Raw genomic sequence first — 20323 nt, forward strand, 5'->3', positions numbered from 1 at the left:
ACTTATTCATCCCACCACTCACTACCCTTTCTAATCTGCCCACCTCCCATGCCTCTCATGCCACAAGCATCTTTTGCGCAAGCCATCACTGCTTCCCTAAATACATTCCATTCCGACCCCCCACTCCCTTTATGTCCTTTGTTCTCACCTTTTTCCATTCTGTACTCAGTCTCTCCCGGTACTTCCTTACACAAGTCTCCTTCCCAAGCTCACTTACTCTCACCACTCTCTTCACCCCAACATTCTCTCTTCTTTTCTGAAAACCTCTACAAATCTTCACCTTCGCATCCACAAGATAATGATCAGACATCCCTCCAATTGCACCTCTCAGCACATTAACATCCAAAAGTCTCACTTTCGTGTGCCTATCAACACGCAATCCAATAATGCTCTGTGGCCATCTCTCCTACTTACATATGTATACTTATGTATATCTCTCTTTTTAAACCAGGTATTCCCAATCACCAGTCCTTTTAGCACATAAATCTACAAGCTCTTCACCATTTCCATTTACAACACTGAATACCCCATATACACCAATTATTCCCTCAACTGTCACATTACTCACCTTTGCATTCAAATCACCCATCCTTATAACCCGGTCTTGTGCATCAAAACTACTAACACACTCACTCAGCTGCTCCCAAAACACTTGCCTCTCATGATCTTTCATCTCATGCCCAGGTGCATATGCACCAATAATCACCCATCTCTCTCCATCCACTTTTAGTTTTACCCATATCAATCTAGAGTTTACTTTCTTACACTCTATCACATACTCCCACCACTCCTGTTTCAGGATTAGTGCTACTCCTTCCCTTGCTCTTGTCCTCTCACTAACTCCTGACTTTACTCCCAAGACATTCCCAAACCACTCTTCCCCTTTACCCTTGAGCTTCGTTTCACTCAGAGCCAAAACATCCAAGTTCCTTTCCTCAAACATTCTACCTATCTATCCTTTTTTCTCATCTTGGTTACATCCACACACTTTTAGACACCCCAACCTGAGCCTTCGAGGAGGATGAGCACTTCCTGCATGACTCCTTCTTCTGTTTCCCCTTTTAGAAAGTTAAATACAAGGAGGAGAGGGTTTCTAGCCCCCCTCTCCCGTCCCCTTTAGTCGCCTTCTACAACACGTGAGGAATGTTTGGGAAGTATTCTTTCTCCCCTATCCCCAGGGATGTAAGCGCTTCTTCCTTAAGTACCCCCAATTCCTTGTCCACTCACTTAGTTTTGTTTACTTTCATATTTTGCTACCTGTTAACTTTTCTTACGAACATTTTTTCCAAACTCATTCACTTTCACTGTCCTCCTCCTACTCTTATTATTTCCATTTTTGATTTTCCAGAGCTAGTACAAACTTTTATCCTTGCCCCCACCAAGAAGTGATTAGTCATCCCCCCAGCTGCCTCTCTTAACACATGTATGTCTAATGATTATAGCAATCCAATAATGCTGACTCACCAGTAACCTCACTCATTTTTGTAACTTTTCAGCAAAGAACTCGACAGGATGTTTACTATTTTTACTTTCATTTTAGAGTACCATGTATTCCTAAGTTATACCCCCTTTTTTGCATTCAACTCACCCATTACTGTTACGTGGTACTTTGTCTCAGAAGTGCTGATACCCTCATTTAGCTCTCCTCATTCATATTGCTACCATGTGCATAGACACTTACCATCATCCACTTTACTTATCCACCTTCATTTTGACCTAGATCACTCTGGAATTCTCTTTCTTACATTCATACAATCCCTCAGTTCTTTAGCAGAAGTGCCATCCCCTGCTTTGCACTCACCATCATGCTAACCTCAGACTTTACCCATAGAGCATTCCCATACCATTCTTTCCCCTTCCCCTTTAGCTTAGTTTCACTCAGAGCCAGAACCCATAGTTCCTCTCCCTAAACACATCCTATCACTCCCATCTTCTTATCCTGGTTATGTACATGAATACTCATATACCCTAACCTGGGCCTTTGAGCAGGATAAACAGGCCTTGCTTGGTTCCTTCGTCTGTTTCATCTTCTGGAAATTGATATACAAGAAGGGGAGGGTTTCTGGAGTTGTCCCCATCCCCACCTTACATTTGCCTTCTATGATAAGGAGGAAATGTGAGGGGTAGTAGTATTCCTCCCAGTCTAATTTTTGGAAACTGTTTTCCCATACCTCCTGAGTATTAGGAGCAGCTTGTGGAAGAAGACCATCCTCTTAGTCACTGTAGGTGTGTTGATTCATTGGCCCATGATGTCTATCATGCCCCATACCTCACTTAACACAGTGCCTTTATGTTATTAGGAGACTTTTGCTGCCCCAAGGGATTTAAGAATGTAGGTAATCCCTAGCAGGGCCAAACTTCTTTCTTAAAACAAAGGTTTATAGAGAAGAGCTTATTTTTAAGGTACCTTTGGATTTTGTTTCTTTACCATTTTGGTATTTGCAGGGCCCAAATTGATGTCTCTTTTCCTTGTAGTTTCTTGGGAATATGAGATAGAAACCAAAGTAAAAAGTAGTGTTGGCCCAGTAAGTGCTGTTGAACTCTAGTTAACCTTTTGATCCAACTTCATCCATAGGAGTTTGTCTATCCATCCTGTGGTATGGCTCATCTTGAGCTGATATCTTATGAGTAGCCATTGTTTCACATACTTAGAGCTTCTAGTATACCACGAGGATCTTGCTGAGGCAAGATATCTTGGTCCTGAGCCATCATTGGAGGATTCAAGAAGAAAAAATTAAACATAATCCATACTTGTAACCAAAAATTTCCTTTACCCCATCTGATATACCAAGGTGATATCAGTAAATTGTTGAGTTTAGAACGACAGTTGCCTCATCTGTTAAGGAGACTCGACCTTCTTCCTCTTCCCCATAGTTGACTAGGCAGCCAGCTCTTCCCCATAGCTGACTAAGCAGCCAGAACCTTCTCTGGACTGTTAACAGGCTGACCCTGCCCCCCATCCTCTTGGTGATCTTATGTCTAAGAAAAAGGAGGCCCTTGCATAACCTCCACCAATTTCAAGAACCATCCATTGGATTTAGTACACTCTGAGAATAAGAGATCTTAGTGGAATCCTCCCTCATAGCTGCAGGAATCTGTTTGTTCCTCATTTTAGACCTTGTGATCCCACCTTACAGCTGCAGGGCTCAGTGTATGTTCCTAATTTTATATATCATTGGGATCCCACCTCACAGCTGCAGGGCTGTGCTTATGTTCTTCATTTTAGATCTCGTTGAGATCCTACTTTACAGCTACAGTGCTCACTTTATATTCTTGAATGTCCTTTCCTTTATTCAAAGAAAACTTCAGGGCCCCCTTTGTTAGGGTCAAAGCCCCTATTAGGTTCAGTTAAACCATAGGTCTCTTTCCCATCCTTTTGGTTGAAGGACATAGACCCTGACTCATAGGATTCATACAGTGAAGTAGCTTCACTAAAGTATATATTTCAGGAACAGTTTGTCTGAGGGAAGAGCTAAATCTCTGTTCTAAGTGAATTTTGAATCAGTTTTGGCTTCTTTTATTTGCATTGTGAGGGTTCTCATTTCTCAGGGAGTTTGGTTTTGGATTATCTCAGATTTTTCACTACTGCAACTGTGTCCCTGGAAGAAAAATCTTTGGTGCTAAACAAACCCTCACAGAGATTAGACAGGAAGTCTTGGCATACCTTGAAGAGATTCAGAGGTCCTCGTGATATCAGTACTGTCTTTGGGGAGAGATGAAAGCTTTTTTTTTCCAGTCTTCCAGTCCACTTTTTTACTTTGAAGGATTTTCTGGCTAGTCTTGATATATTCCAGAGCCTAAATAGAACATTAAATCTCTCCTTAGATAGATAATCAGATGTCCCCTACTTTTTATTTTTTCTTATAAATACTCGCCACTTCCCATGTTAGTGAGGTAGTGCCAAGAACAGAAGACTGAGCCTAAGAGGGAATATCCTCACTTGGCCCCCTAATCTGTTCTTTCTTCTGGAAAATTGAAAGCGGGAGGGGAGGATTTCCAGCCTTCTGATCCCTTCCCTTTTAGTTGCCTTTTTTGTGAAAATTTTTTGTGAATGAGAATATTCATTCTGTTCTGAACTTTCTCTTGGGTGGTCCCATTGATACAGGAAGACAGCTTTCCCCATTTTTAAACAGAACCTCACCTTCACCAGCCTTGCCAAGGCATATGGGACATGAAGATTTTTAAGGTACTTGTTTTTATGTTTAACTTTCCTTCATATCATTTTGGAAAGTTTTCTTAAATTCTTATCTTTTCTTTGGATATATCTTAGCTCTGTATATTATGTTGTCAAAGCCTTCATCCTAAAATTACAAAAAGAGAAAATTAGGTGCAATTTTTACATAATGTTTTCTAAAAGTGGAAGGTAAGTGAAGACACCCTCAATGCATGCCTCCTTTCTTCTTACAAAGTCTTGATAAAATCCCTCTAAGTCTCCTATATTGTCACAGTTTTAAAATATTTTTTCCAAACTCTTCATGCATTCTGATTTGAATCATAAGTGTTCCTCCAAATAACTTCGAGCATCCAACAACAAAATAAGTGTTTTGTATTGGGTCATTATGTATATATCAAGGTTGCTGTGGTACTGAAGAGAGCAAAGTCTTTTCCTGCAGTTCTACTAGTGGAAGAGACTGATATATGCTACTAATGGTGTGATAATTCAGCTGGATATTCAAACAGAGGCAAAAGTTAAAACACTGCACTTGAGTTACCTAGAGCCAGTGGCCTGTTTAGGGTGAGGTAGTAAATGCTAAGGAGCATTTATTCATTATGGGGACTTTGTTACCGTGGCCAACCTCTCGTAGGAGTTCCAGTTGGGAACAGGCATCAGAGATATAGATAAAACATAAATCGATTTTAGCTGCAATGTAAGGATTTGAAAAATTATTGAGGATGTTACACATCTCAATAAGTGTTTAGTGTTTATTCTGAAAGAGAACACCAGCCACAAAATTCAATGCCAGGGAAGAAAAGAGTGCAACCAAAGATCACTTGAAGCTTCTAGAGGTCGGGAATACCAAGGGAGTTGCTAACCTAATTCCCTCGATAGTGTCATTCAGAAAATATCAGGGCTATGAAGGTGCTATGTAAAGTCTGCATTATCTGTCATTTAACACTCTAACCAGAAGGTCTTTCTGTCAGTCCTATCATATGCATTTTCCAGGTTCATGAATGTCCCATACAATTCACTTTCTTTTTCCAAATACTTCTCACACAAATTCTTTAAAGCTCCTCCTTTGTAACTTTGATTTTTCTTTTCAGAATGAGACTTCATGGGTTGTTGCTACAGCAGCAGCTTTATACTGGCGTGTAGTTGGTAGTGGGGAACGGGCTGTGGATTGTTTAAGGCATACTTTGCATCATGCACCACGGCACATGAAAGATATTCCGCTAATATCTCTAGCAAATATTTTACACAGGTAAAGTACCTGATGAATTTATTGAGGCAGATGTACATGTTATGTGAATTTTCTGTTGGGGTAGTGTTTGAAAATTTGATGATTAAAGGGCAGATATTGTTTTTAAGCGAACTGTTACTGATAATTGGAAAAGATAATGTATGTAGTTGGTAGTGGGGAGTGGGCTGTGGATTGCTTAAGACATTCTCTACATCATGCACCACGCCACCTGAAAGGTATTCCGCCTGTATATCTAGCAAATATTTTACACGGGTAAATTATGTGATGAATTTATTGAGGCAAATGTACATATTGAGTTTTCTGTTGGGATTGTGTTTGAAAATTGATAATTAAAGAGCAGATATTGTTTTTATATGAATTGTGACTGATAATTAGAAAAGAAAATGCATTTATTTTTAAAGAATGAAGGTGTAGTATCAGAATGAGTCTTGATAACCTTTAGATGCACTATCAAAGGAGAAGTTTAAGTTTGCTGTAAGGCATAGTTGATAGGTGAAATATTTTAGTAATATACCGTGTGAGCTACTCTGCCTCAATAGGGAATTCAGCATTGATAATTTTCTTTAGCTGTAGTTACATTGCAGCCCAAATTAGTTGTACATCATACTATGTATGTATCTGTCTAATCTATCTATCTATATTTCTGACACTGTTCCCAACTAGAGCTCATTTAAGGAGGAGGCTACAGCAATGGTCTCCCTTACTAGTGAACTCCATTGCTGCTTGTTAGCCTTTAATGCCTCACCCTTAACAGGCCACTGGCAGGGGGCAACTCTAGCACAGTGTTTGCAGAGGCTCCTACCTAAGTGTCCCAACTGACTACTTTTACCTAATGTTCCTACTTGCTACTTCTACCTAATGTTTCTCCCTAATGCTCCTACCTAAATGTTCCTACCTACTACTTCTGTCTATTGCACCTAAAATTTTGCCAAAAGGCAGGGCTAGTGCATAGTGCTCATTGCAGGAAAATCTAGAGTTACAAAGAAGGAGCTGTGTGAGTTAAGTGTTGTCATGCGTTATGTGTGACAAGAAAAGATTGCGTTTGTGGACAGAGTGCCAGTAGTCCACATGTGGGTGAGGCAGAAAAAGACAACTTGACAACCACTGAAGTGCTGGCTTGCTATGCAGATGTCACTATCCCTTTCGATAGCAAGGAGCGTAATACTGGTAATATACCTCCCTGATCATTGGCTGCTTACCAACTACTACCTTCTCAAATTATGCACTGTATGACAGACGTCGATTTCCACTTTACCATATCTTAATAGCTTTGTTTATATCTCATAATCCTAGTAAAATACATAGGCACTAAAATACAATATTCTCCGATAATGTGGATTCAAACAGCCACCAGAGGAGGAGAAACTGGTTATGTTAACAACTAGGCTTAATATACCAAGCTTCCTACTATTAGTGACTGCACATGGAAGTGTGCTTTTCATTGCACTATATCCATAGTTACTAATGTTTTAGAAAGGTTCTCAGTGTGGCAAGAGTTTTTCAGTAAAAAGAAGTGTCTTATTACATTTGATTATATAGTTTAGAATAACCATAAGATATATTAGGAATTTTTGACAGCAAGTAAAGGAAGAAGGCTTTATTTGAAATTCAGATTATAATTGAAGGATATTTTCATGATACTTTTGTATCAGATTGGGGAAGAGCAGTTTGGTTTCTGAAGTGGTAGAGGATGTGTGGATTAGGTGTTTGCTTTGAAGAATGTATGTGAGAAACACTTAAAAACAAATGGATTTGTATGTAGCATTTATGGACCTGGAGAAGGCATATGATAGAGTTGATAGAGATGCTCTGTGGAAGGTATTGAGAGTATATGGTGTGGGAGGCAAGTTGCTAGAAGCAGTGGAAAGTTTTTGTCGAGGCTGTAAGGCATGTGTACGAGTAGGAAGAGAGGAAAGTGATTGGTTCCCTGATGAATGTCGGTTTGCAGCAGGGATGTTTGATGTCTCCATGGTTGTTTGATGTGTTTATGGATGGGGTTGTTAGGGAGATGAATGCAAGAGTTTTGGAGAGAGGGGCCAGTATGCAGTCAGTTGGGGATGAGAGGGCTTGGGAAGTGAGTCAGTTGTTGTTCACTGATGATACTGCACTGGTGGCTGATTCAGGTGAGAAACTGCAGAAGCTGGTGACTGAGTTTAGTAAAGTGTGTGAAAGAAGAAAGCTGAGAGTAAATGTGAATAAGAGCAAGGTTTTTAGGTACAGTAGGGTTGAGGAACAAGTCAGTTGGGAGGTAAGTTTGAATGGAGAAAAACTGGAGGAAGTGAAGTGTTTTAGATGTATAATAGTGGATTTGGCAGTGAATGGAACCATGGAAGTGGAAGTGAGTCACAGGGTGGGGGAGGGGGCAAAGGTTTCTGGAAGCGTTGAAGAATTTGTGGAAGGCGAGAACATTATCTCGGAAAGCAAAAATGGGTATGTTTGAAGGGATAGTGGTTCCAACAATGTTATATGGTTGCGAGCCTTGGGCTATAGATAGGGTTGTGCGGAGGAGGGTGGATGTGTTGGAAATGAGATGTTTAAGGACAATATGTGGTGTAAGGTGGTTTGATCGAGTAATTAATGAAAGGGTAAGAGAGATGTGTGGTAATAAAGTGTGGTTGAGAGAGCAGAAGAGGGTGTTTTGAAATAGTTTGGTCACATGGAGAGAATGAGTGAGGAAAGATTGACCAAGAGGATATATGTGTCAGAGGTGGAGGGAACGAGAAGTGGGAGACCAAATTGGAGGTGGAAGGATGGAGTGAAAAAGATTTTGAGTGATCAGGGCCTGAACATGCTGGATGGTGAAAGGTGTGCAAGGAATAGAGTGAATTGGAATGATGTGGTATACTGGGGTTGACGTGCTGTCAGTGGATTGAACTAGGGCATGTGAAGTGTCTGAGGTAAACCATGGAAATTTTTGTGGGGCCTGGATGTAGAAAGGGAGCTGTGGTATCGGTGCATTATCCATGACAGCTAGAGACTGAGTGTGAACGAATGTGGCCTTTGTTGTCTTTTCCTAGCGCTACCTTGTGCGCATGCGGGGGAGGGGTTGTCATTGCATGTGTGGCGGGGTGGCGACGGGAATGAATAAAGGCAGCAAGTATGAATTATGTACATGTGTATATATGTATATGTCTGTGTATGTATATATATGTATACATTGAAATGTATAGGTATGTATATGTTTGTGTGTGGATGTGTATGTATATACATGTGTATGTGGGTGGGTTGGGCCATTCTTTCGTCTGTTTCCTTCTGCTACCTCGCTAACGCGGGAGACAGCGAAAAAGTATAATGAATAAATAGATAGATACCTTTGTCAAAAATATAAACACTGATGCAAGAGAAATTATCTCAGATTATAAAATTGAATAAAGTAGTGCTCTCCTTCCATAATGACTCAATTACATTTACTTTGATAAGTTATGAGTGATTGTGATGCATTGTTAGGTTCTTGTTTTCATCTGTAGAAAAGAGATGGAACCAAAACAGTTGGGAATTCAACTGAGGGTGCAAACTGTTAAGTTATTTGAGGCACAGAATAGTCCATGATTGTTTCTCTTTGTTGAAGGCTCGGGTCGTGGACAAAAGTCCACATCAAGGCTGGGCCTTAATTGAAATATAGAGAGAATTATGAAATGGAAAGAGAAAAGACAAGGGAAAGAATTTACAGATTTTGGAGGAAGTGAAAAACCTGCCTTTTGAAATATGCCTGGCCATAATTATTGGAAAAGACATGAGAAGGTAGAGAGTTCCAAAGCTCTGACATGTAGGGAATGAAGCAGGTATCAAAACTGCCCGCCCTTGAGTTGCCGATGGCCACAATAATCATGTGACACAGCAGCTTGCTGAATATTACGTGGTCTAGCTAGTGGTGTGGGCACACAAGCAACCAGCTCTCAGCAGCAAAAACCAAAGTACACCTATAGAAGAGGGAAAGTGGAACATTGTGGCATAGGGCAAAAGGGGTCAAGTTTTGAAGTTGTCTTGGGACATATGAGATGAAAAGCATTGTAAGTGTTAAGCTGCATCTCTCTTTGTTTTAACCTCATCTTTCTTCTTGCTGTGAGTGATACCTAAGTACTAACTTGATTACAAATTTCACAGAACCTCCTCTTAAAGTGTTTTACATTCTGGCTTTAAAATTCCTTTTAATCACAATTGATGTTCCCATAGAAATTGTTAGATCTGTTTAACAGTCACAGTTGTATCTCCATATTCTCTTGGCTCCATATCATGCACTATATCATCACTATCTCTAAGAAGGGTGTCATTTTTTTCATACATGTTTGCCATTTCCTGAATTAGTGAGGTAGTGTCAGGAGCTACCTTAAAATGTGGGAAATGAAGAATTAAATGAATTGTATTTTTTTTTGATGCAGCTCTCTTCAGTCATTTGTCATGTAACTTATGGACTAATGATTATATAATTATATGTTCTCAAAAGTAACTAATGGATGTACAGTTTAGACAGACCAGTTAGTGAACACTTGTCGAGATGTAAGATGTAGCAAGCTATGTAGCATATTATTCAGCTCCTGCCTTTTACTCGGTAAATGATATGGTGCATTGCATTTTGTTGTATACATTTCTACTACTCTGTGCTCTTAAATAGGCTGCTATCTGACTCAAGAATTGATGATTTAGAAATTTGCAAAATCACAGAGAAATTAAAATCAACATGTAGTGTGCCAGTTTCCTCCTTTTGGGCAAGTGGAGGGGTATGGTATTTTATGGCCTGTATTACTCAGAATACTGATTTCATTTTATAGCCTTTTTCTTCCATGGTGGAAAAATTTTGGCCCCTGACCTTTCACTGTAGCTTAGCTCTCATAATTCTGTTACCAGCTCCACTGCATCCTTTAAACCTTTGTGTTTTCTTTGTACTTACTTAAGTGTGGTTATTAAACTTAGAAATGCTCAAATTCAGGCCTACTGTTGGATGTAAACAGCTTGAGTATAGTTCTATAATTTGCCAAGTGGAAATCAGGCAACAGGTCAGGTACAGTTTTGATTCTTAAGCCCTTCTCTTGTGTGGATTCATGTAGCTTATTTCCTCTATCAAGGCCTTCTTTCACTGTCTCCCATCCTCATTGCTTTTCACTTATTTGGGTTGCATTTCACCAACCACATAAGAGATCAATTTCAGAGTTTATTTCAGTTTCCCTGTATGTTGTTGCAACCCTCCTCATACTCTATTTTCCTCATGACATTGGCTCATCCACAAACACAGACATACTTGCTTTGGAGTCCGACCCCTCTGGTAAGTCATTTACACATATCAAGAACAGCATTCATTCCTGGACTGAACCCAGCAGCATGACACTGGTAACCTTAGCCCATTTGAGAAGGTGCTTCTGACATGCTTCATATTTTCCCTTCCATCAAAGGAGCTCTTTCTTTTTCTTGCCTAAAAATTGTGATTCTTTACCAGGCTCCACTGTATTACAGTGTCAAATATATAATGACAGTCAAGATTGACACAATCCAACTAACCTTCTCTTTTGCTTAGTTTGGCACTTGCTTTTTCATAAAAGTTAAGGAGATTTTTTACATCTTGCCTCCTCTCTCTGCATCCATGTTGCCTCCCACTTAGTTTCTCCTTTGCAAGTACTCATCCATTAGCTTTCAATTAATCTTTTCCAGTGTTTTATGGACCACAGTCTTCAGAGAAACTTGTTTGTAGCTCATTTTAAACTCCCAGTCTCCATTCTTAGAGACAGGTATGACTTTTGCCCTCCTGCACTCTCTTGGCAATTTGCCTTCCTCTGTTAACATCTTGAACAGCATTTCAGGTGGCTTGTTTAGCATATTTGCATGCTTATTTAGTGCATACAGAGGAGCTTCATTGGGACCATGCGCCTTGTATTGGTCAAGGCCCTTCTATAGTCTATGTCTTTTCTTGATACTGTAGTGCTTTTCAAGACCTTCTCATTCCATTTCTTTTGTTGTTGGGGCTATAGTGTTTTTCTGCGTGAAAAAATTTGAACTTGTCATTCATTTCCCAACATATCCTCACAGCTTCCTTTACAACTTGCTCCCCAAATCCTTTAGCTTGATTAGCTATTCCCGTACTGGTAGTTTGCATGTAATGAACTTACTGAAAATTTTTGCATTATCTCCTGCCTTATCTACAGTGTTCTTTTCCAAGTTTCATTGTTCTTCCTTTTTTCCGTTAAACTCATTCCTTACTTCCTTGTACAAACCTTTCAGATGCTAGTTGGCTGTGCTGTTGACAAAATATTCGACACTGTACTGTACATTCCTAAGCTCTTTTGTTTTTTGACATTTTTTTCTTTGTAGTTGAAACAAAAAAAACCATGTTCCTACCCCTTCATGAAAAACTTCACATAAACCTTTTGCAGCAGTGACCTGTATCATGTATACTGAACTCCATTTCCCCATTTATGTTCTCATAGAAATTGTTAAGGTCTGTTTAGTTTCTGTGAGTACATTTCCTCTTTTTACTCTTTTTTTGTCTCTATTCTTTTTTTTTTTTTTTTTCCCACTGCCTCCCGCGTTTGCGAGGTAGCGCAAGGAAACAGACGAAAGAAATGGCCCAACCCACCCCCATACACATGTATATACATACGTCCACACACGCAAATATACATACCTACACAGCTTTCCATGGTTTACCCCAGACGCTTCACATGCCTTGATTCAATCCACTGACAGCACGTCAACCCCGGTATACCACATCGCTCCAATTCACTCTATTCCTTGCCCTCCTTTCACCCTCCTGCATGTTCAGGCCCCGATCACTCAAAATCTTTTTCACTCCATCTTTCCACCTCCAATTTGGTCTCCCTCTTCTCCTCGTTCCTTCCACCTCCGACACATATATCCTCTTGGTCAATCTTTCCTCACTCATTCTCTCCATGTGCCCAAACCATTTTAAAACACCCTCTTCTGCTCTCTCAACCACGCTCTTTTTATTTCCACACATCTCTCTTACCCTTACGTTACTTACTCGATCAAACCACCTCACACCACACGTTGTCCTCAAACATCTCATTTCCAGCACATCCATCCTCCTGCGCACAACTCTATCCATAGCCCACGCCTCGCAACCATACAACATTGTTGGAACCACTATTCCCTCAAACATACCCATTTTTGCTTTCTGAGATAATGTTCTCGACTTCCACACATTCTTCAAGGCTCCCAGAATTTTCGCCCCCTCCCCCACCCTGTGATCCACTTCCGCTTCCATGGTTCCATCCGCTGCCAGATCCACTCCCAGATATCTAAAACACTTCACTTCCTCCAGTTTTTCTCCATTCAAACTCACCTCCCAATTGACTTGACCCTCAACCCTACTGTACCTAATAACCTTGCTCTTATTCACATTTACTCTTAACTTTCTTCTTTCACGCACTTTACCAAACTCAGTCACCAGCTTCTGCAGTTTCTCACATGAATCAGCCACCAGTGCTGTATCATCAGTGAACAACAACTGACTCACTTCCCAAGCTCTCTCATCCCCAACAGACTTCATACTTGCCCCTCTTTCCAAAACTCTTGCATTCACCTCCCTAACAACCCCATCCATAAACAAATTAAACAACCATGGAGACATCACACACCCCTGCCGCAAACCTACATTCACTGAGAACCAATCACTTTCCTCTCTTCCTACACGTACACATGCCTTACATCCTCGATAAAAACTTTTCACTGCTTCTAACAGCTTGCCTCCCACACCATATATTCTTAATACCTTCCACAGAGCATCTCTATCAACTCTATCATATGCCTTCTCCAGATCCATAAATGCTACATACAAATCCATTTGCTTTTCTAAGTATTTCTCACATACATTCTTCAAAGCAAACACCTGATCCACACATCCTCTACCACTTCTGAAACCACACTGCTCTTCCCCAATCTGATGCTCTGTACATGCCTTCACCCTCTCAATCAATACCCTCCCATATAATTTACCAGGAATACTCAACAAACTTGTTTTTTTTTTTTTTTTTTGCCGGTCTCCTGCGTTTGCGAGGTAGCGCAAGGAAACAGACGAAAGAAATGGCCCAACCCACCCCCATACACATGTATATACATACGTCCACACACGCAAATATACATACCTACACAGCTTTCCATGGTTTACCCCAGACGCTTCACATGCCTTGATTCAATCCACTGACAGCACGTCAACCCCGGTATACCACATCGCTCCAATTCACTCTATTCCTTGCCCTCCTTTCACCCTCCTGCATGTTCAGGCCCCGATCACACAAAATCTTTTTCACTCCATCTTTCCACCTCCAATTTGGTCTCCCTCTTCTCCTCGTTCCCTCCACCTCCGACACATATATCCTCTTGGTCAATCTTTCCTCACTCATTCTCTCCATGTGCCCAAACCATTTCAAAACACCCTCTTCTGCTCTCTCAACCACGCTCTTTTTATTTCCACACATCTCTCTTACCCTTACGTTACTTACTCGATCAAACCACCTCACACCACACATTGTCCTCAAACATCTCATTTCCAGCACATCCATCCTCCTGCGCACAACTCTATCCATAGCCCACGCCTCGCAACCATACAACATTGTTGGAACCACTATTCCTTCGAACATACCCATTTTTGCTTTCCGAGATAATGTTCTCGACTTCCACACATTCTTCAAGGCTCCCAGAATTTTTGCCCCCTCCCCCACCCTATGATCCACTTCCGCTTCCATGGTTCCATCCGCTGCCAGATCCACTCCCAGATATCTAAAACACTTCACTTCCTCCACTTATACCTCTGTAATTTGAGCACTCACTCTTATCCCCTTTGCCTTTGTACAATGGCACTATGCACGCATTCCGCCAATCCTCAGGCACCTCACCATGAGTCATACATACATTAAATAACCTTACCAACCAGTCAACAATACAGTCACCCCCTTTTTTAATAAATTCCACTGCAATACCATCCAAACCTGCTGCCTTGCCGGCTTTCATCTTCCGCAAAGCTTTTACTACCTCTTCTCTGTTTACCAAATCATTTTCCCTAACCCTCTCACTTTGCACACCACCTCGACCAAAACACCCTATATCTGCCACTCTATCATCAAACACATTCAGCAAACCTTCAAAATACTCACTCCATCTCCTTCTCACATCACCACTACTTGTTATCACCTCCCCATTTGCACCCTTCACTGAAGTTCCCATTTGCTCCCTTGTCTTACGCACTTTATTTACCTCCTTCCAGAACATCTTTTTATTCTCCCTAAAATTTAATGATACTCTCTCACCCCAACTCTCATTTGCCCTTTTTTTCACCTCTTGCACCTTTCTCTTGACCTCCTGTCTCTTTCTTTTATACATCTCCCACTCAATTGCATTTTTTCCCTGCAAAAATTGTCCAAATGCCTCTCTCTTCTCTTTCACTAATACTCTTACTTCTTTATCCCACCACTCACTACCCTTTCTAATCAACCCACCTCCCACTCTTCTCATACCACAAGCATCTTTTGCGCAATCCATCACTGATTCCCTAAATACATCCCATTCCTCCCCCACTCCCCTTACTTCCATTGTTGTCACCTTTTTCCATTCTGTACTCAGTCTCTCCTGGTACTTCCTCACACAAGTCTCCTTCCCAAGCTCACTTACTCTCACCACCCTCTTCACCCCAACATTCACTCTTCTTTTCTGAAAACCCATACAAATCTTCACCTTAGCCTCCACAAGATAATGATCAGACATCTATTCTTTTTTATGTCCTCATTTACTACATAATTGAACTTATGGAGTACATGGCCAACTTTTCCACTTGTATCATATATGATATTTTCATTTCCCATGCTGCTGTGTGTGAAAATAAGATCAGTAATGGTGGTGTATCAACCCTTCATATTTTAGTGTGCTCAGTGATGTGCTAATACACAAAATTCTGTTGTTTACACTCTAAGAACTTGTCTCACCATGGGTCATTCTTGTTGTGTGTGTGTTTGCATGCATATTTGTATTAGTATGTGTTTGTGCAGATTGGGAGATAACAATGTAATGGCTACTATTGCGCAACTTTAAACTGGTTGCTACTTTTACTTTCTCTTTTCTTTTTTTTGTCTCATCCATTTATTTGACATTTTAAGGGAAGTAAATTATAAGGAAGTAAATTTTGCAAAATTCTGGTCCTGAGCTTGTCTATGTTAAGTAAGGTGTAGCTGCTGATACCCATTTTATTGGTGTTTGTGTATACACTTATATGAAGATATATTTCCATGGTTTGTAACTTTGTTTCTTAGAAGTAGATAAGCTTTAAAATCACATGTAACCAGTAGCTGAAGTATATATTAATTCATACGTTCATATCTACAGAGCGGGCCTATACAACAATGCTCTTGTTGTAGCAAACATGGCATTAGAAATTTCGCCAAAATTTGTGGTCATCCATTTCACTATGGCCAATATCTATGCTGCAAAGGTAAGTGTTGCTGACTTTTTATTATTTGATTGAAGGCTATATAACATTATTCATTATATTAAAGAAGTGCTAAATCTTATATGTTCTCTCTCCACTTTTCAGGGTGATCTGGAGAAAGCGACAGCATTTTACCAGTCTACTTTAGCCCTTCAGTCCTCTTTTGAACCAGCTAGAGATAGATTACGTGCTATTCAGTGTGCCACACTTAGTGATGAAACCTCGATAAAAAACTAAGATGGCCTCTAGATAACGTTTATTTCAAGAAGAGACAGATATTATTATTATTATTATTTTGTAACCTGAAGACCCTTTTCACTGAAGGGGCTCCTGCATCTCCAAGGCTGTGCTGCTTCCAGTTGCTGGTAAATGATGGAGTCCTTTAGAGTGAGAAGTTCTTTGATGAGACTGTACTCTTTTTTGTCATCAGATAAATGATACAGATGATACAGCCTCACTGAATGAGACTTTTTACATGCAGTTTAACCAGAAGAGATAGTTAATGTGTTATTTAATATGCCACAGGTACCAGCAGAAGTATTACTGTATAGGACAGAGTTTGTATGGACATAGCCAAAGGGGTTTTGGACTACTGAGAGGTCTCTAAGAAAAAGAAATTAACTTGAACTCGACAAAACTCACAACTAAGGTAATTCAAATCAGTGTTAGGGACGGGTTAAATTTTCACCAACATGTTTTATGCCAAGTTACGTTTATATTTAATGGTGATAAGGGGTTGATCTATCCAACTCTCATATTTTATAGCATATCACATGATGCATAGATTTAGCCAAGCCATGTTTTAGATGCAGGGAATGGGCATTTAAGCATGTTTAGCTTCAAAGATGTGGGATTATCATGATTATTTGTTACAGAATGGAGGACATAAGGAAAATACTCAGAGCAAGGGAGAGGACAGAATATAAGCTTTAACAGATGACTCACTCCAAGGAAGTACTATGTTATGTAAAAGCAGTCCCTGTGAATGTTGATTATTCAGAATAGTACTGAGGATGATGATCATTGTTAAAGTTACACAGAATCATTGACAGTTTGCTCGCTTCACTCTCCTAACATGACACATAAACACACTGAAGTCTAGGTCATCAGGAACCCAGTATCTATCTCCAAACAGAATAGAAAAAAAAATGACCAAGTACATCTTGTTAAGCTGATATATGCTCTGTCAGACAAGGTGTATTCTCAATAGCATTTTAGTAAAATTTGCATAACACTGCATACTAAATTCAGTCTTGCCCCACTAGAACATGAAGATACTATTGTAAGAATGTTCCAAATGAAACTGAACACATTATAATACTATGTAGGGTTTTCTAGGTCAGTTATATATGGATTACCTTCAAAGTTTTTGAAGCTTTGTTATGATAGTCATTATTAGATTATGACTGTAGTACCTAATTCAGTGTAGAAATAGGAACATTATATCAAAGAACTTAAAGATATCAGTATTAAGCATATGCCACATCAAAATTGTAAGTTAGGCAAGAAATCTAAACAGAACTGTTTAAAAGACAGAATAAACTATAAAAAGATAGAGAATTGAAAGGGAAAGGAGCAGAACAACAACAAACTTAGTAATTAATATGAATGAGTTACAGGATTTTGATGTATTGAGCCGCTAATCTCATAAATGATAAATGTATATATGTGAGCTTAAATGTTATTAGTACTTTACACCTATCTCTTCATAATGGAATAGATATGTTTCTGAAAAGTTTACCATTAAGCAGGATTCTAGTAAATGAAACTATGGTTCAGTCCATTGGCAGCACGTTACCCACTTTATACCCCATCACTCCAGTTCACTCTATCCTGTGTATGACTTATACCCTCCTGTGTAGTCAGGCCCAAGGCTTTCAGAATCTTATTCACTTATTTCACATATTTTTCAGTCTTCCCCTTTTCCTCTCGAATACCAATACATACACTTTGTCAACCTCTCCTCACCAGTTCTCTCCATATCTCCAAATCATTCAGGACTCCCTCTTCAGCTTTTTTCAACATGGTTTTCTTATTACCACACCTTTCTCTTATCATTTCTTTCTGTACCAACCCTTCTCACCACATATTATCCTCAAACATTTAATTTCCGACAAATTATACCTTGAATCCATACAACACTGTTGGGACTTTGGTGTTTAATGATTTGTGCTAACAAAGATATATTTTATCATGTATATTATACAGTAAAATTCTAAAAACTTAGGTCACTGAAAACTTGCTCATCTGAATGGGATCTGTTTCCTTTTCAGCTCTATCCATCATGCTTTTCTTATTACCACACCTTTCTCTTATCATTTCTCTCTGTACCAATCCTTCTCACAAAACAAATTATCCTCAAACATTTAATATCCAACAAATTATACCTTGAATCCATACAACACTGTTGGGACTTTGGTGTTTAACGATTTTTGCTAACAAAGATACATTTTATCCTGTATATGATATAGTAGAATTCTAAAAACTTAGGTTACTAGAAAACTTGCATAACTGGATGAGATCTGTTCCCAACTGATGTAGACTAGGGAGACTTCAGTGTCTATAGATAGAGTTAGGTCTTGCACATGAATAAATGAGGCAAATTAAGGATAAGAAATACTTTATGTGGAGGCTTTTATTCATTGTAGTACACAAAATGAGTGTATATATGGCTGAGCTAAGAGATCATATATATTTGATCCACCTCTTGTAAACAGGAACAGAGTTCATGATATGATGATAGTTTGACAAATTGGCTTATGAAGTGTGTTCCTCTTTCTGCTATCTCATATCTGTGATGATTGAGCAGATACAAGATACAGCAGCCCATCCCACTGCTACCAGTCATAAACTGGAGTTACAACATCATATAGTAGAGACTTTACTGTCATTCTAATTCTTTACAATAATTAGGTACCAAAGTCTACTCAGTTGATAAAGGGTGACAGCGAAATATTCAATATTTTGTACCTCTTGTTTGATAACAGAAGTTTAAAATGAATTGATTTACACAAAGGCCTTATCAAAAAGGTAACTCAGTTCAGAACCTACCAGAATCAGGAATCTATAACCATGGGTACTTTACATACATGACATACCTAGCTCACTGAAACAATGTGAAATTCTATTAGCATAGTAAGATGTGAAATTCTGTTAGCATAGTAAGAAGCCAAGAGAGAAACTTCCCAGAAAAGTTGATAAGTGCAAGAGATTTTTTTATTGTATGGAGTAAGACAAACAATGAAATTGCAGATACTAACCGCAAACAAAAGTCCAAGAGATTTTACCTCATAAATGTAGAATTCCCTTCCCGTACTGCACAAAGTTAATGATAAACAACAACACAGAGACAGATAGACAGAAATCAGACATAGATGAACAGAGAGACAGACATACATTATTTATTGTGAACAGATCAAATAGATGCCTAATAACTGTTGATGAAAATGGTATGAACACAGTTCTTATTGAGGGAAGTAGTAAGAGCACAGTTCTTATTGAATGAAACAGCAAAAACACAGTTCTTATTGACCTCAACCAATTAATCAATTTTGTGTCTTATGCAGTACAGGATACCTCTGGCAGTTGCCTGTGAGTGTGCTATATATGGTTTGGGTCTTAAAAATCCTGGTCACAGTAAGTAGCAGTTCACACAGTATTTTAAAGTCTGTTGCCCATATTTTTTTCGATACTGCTGGTCATTGATCATCTTAATGCTGGGGAGGATAATGTATCGTTTCTGCTCTGTGCAGGCAGCAAAGAAACTGTATATAGATAATGTAAATAGATTTGTATAAATGCTGTACATAATTGTATATAAATAATAAAAATATTGGTGATTATAACAAAAAGCCAAGGAATATGTATTATGCCCAAAGGGAGACTACATCATGCATTTGAGCATTGCAATCTGAACATTTTATTTGCATAAGTTCTCCACAGATGTAACTTTTCACAATATATATATATATATATATATATATATATATATATATATATATATATATATATATATATATATATTTTTTTTTTTTTTTTTCATACTATCCGCCATTTCCCGCGACAGCGAGGGTAGCGTTAAGAACAGAGGACTGGGCCTTTGAGGAAATATCCTCACCTGGCCCTCTTCTCTGTTCCTTCTTTTGGAAAAAAAAAAACAGAGGACTGGGCTTCTGAGGAAACATCCTCATCCAGCCCCCTTCTCTGTTCCTTCCTTTGGAAAAAAAAAAAGAGAGGGGAGGATTTCCAGCCCCCCGCTCCCTTCCCTTTTAGTCGCCCTCTACGACACGCAGGGAATACGTGGGAAGTATTCTTTATATATATATATATATATATATATATATATATATATATATATATATATATATATATATATATATATATTGTTTATGGATGGGGTTGTTAGGGAGGTAAATGCAAGAGTTTTGGAAAGAGGGGCAAGTATGAAGTCTGTTGGGGATGAGAGAGCTTGGGAAGT

General features: G+C 39.2%; 1 protein-coding gene across 3 annotated transcripts in view; it reads left to right on the forward strand.

The window, feature by feature from the left end:
• LOC139752803 (tetratricopeptide repeat protein 17) overlaps nucleotides 1-19697 on the forward strand; it is a 232207-nt gene extending 212510 nt beyond the window's left edge. For all 3 annotated transcript variants that reach the window (XM_071668723.1, XM_071668721.1, XM_071668722.1), the window contains 3 exons: nucleotides 5263-5420; nucleotides 15744-15849; nucleotides 15952-19697. In XM_071668723.1, coding sequence (XP_071524824.1) covers nucleotides 5263-5420; nucleotides 15744-15849; nucleotides 15952-16083 — 396 coding nt within the window. In that variant the 3' untranslated portion in view covers nucleotides 16084-19697. The remainder of the gene's footprint in view (nucleotides 1-5262; nucleotides 5421-15743; nucleotides 15850-15951) is intronic.
• Nucleotides 19698-20323: the final 626 nt, after the last annotated feature.

The sequence above is a fragment of the Panulirus ornatus genome, chromosome 13 (assembly GCF_036320965.1).
Source record: "Panulirus ornatus isolate Po-2019 chromosome 13, ASM3632096v1, whole genome shotgun sequence".
In the NCBI taxonomy this organism is placed as follows: domain Eukaryota; kingdom Metazoa; phylum Arthropoda; class Malacostraca; order Decapoda; family Palinuridae; genus Panulirus; species Panulirus ornatus.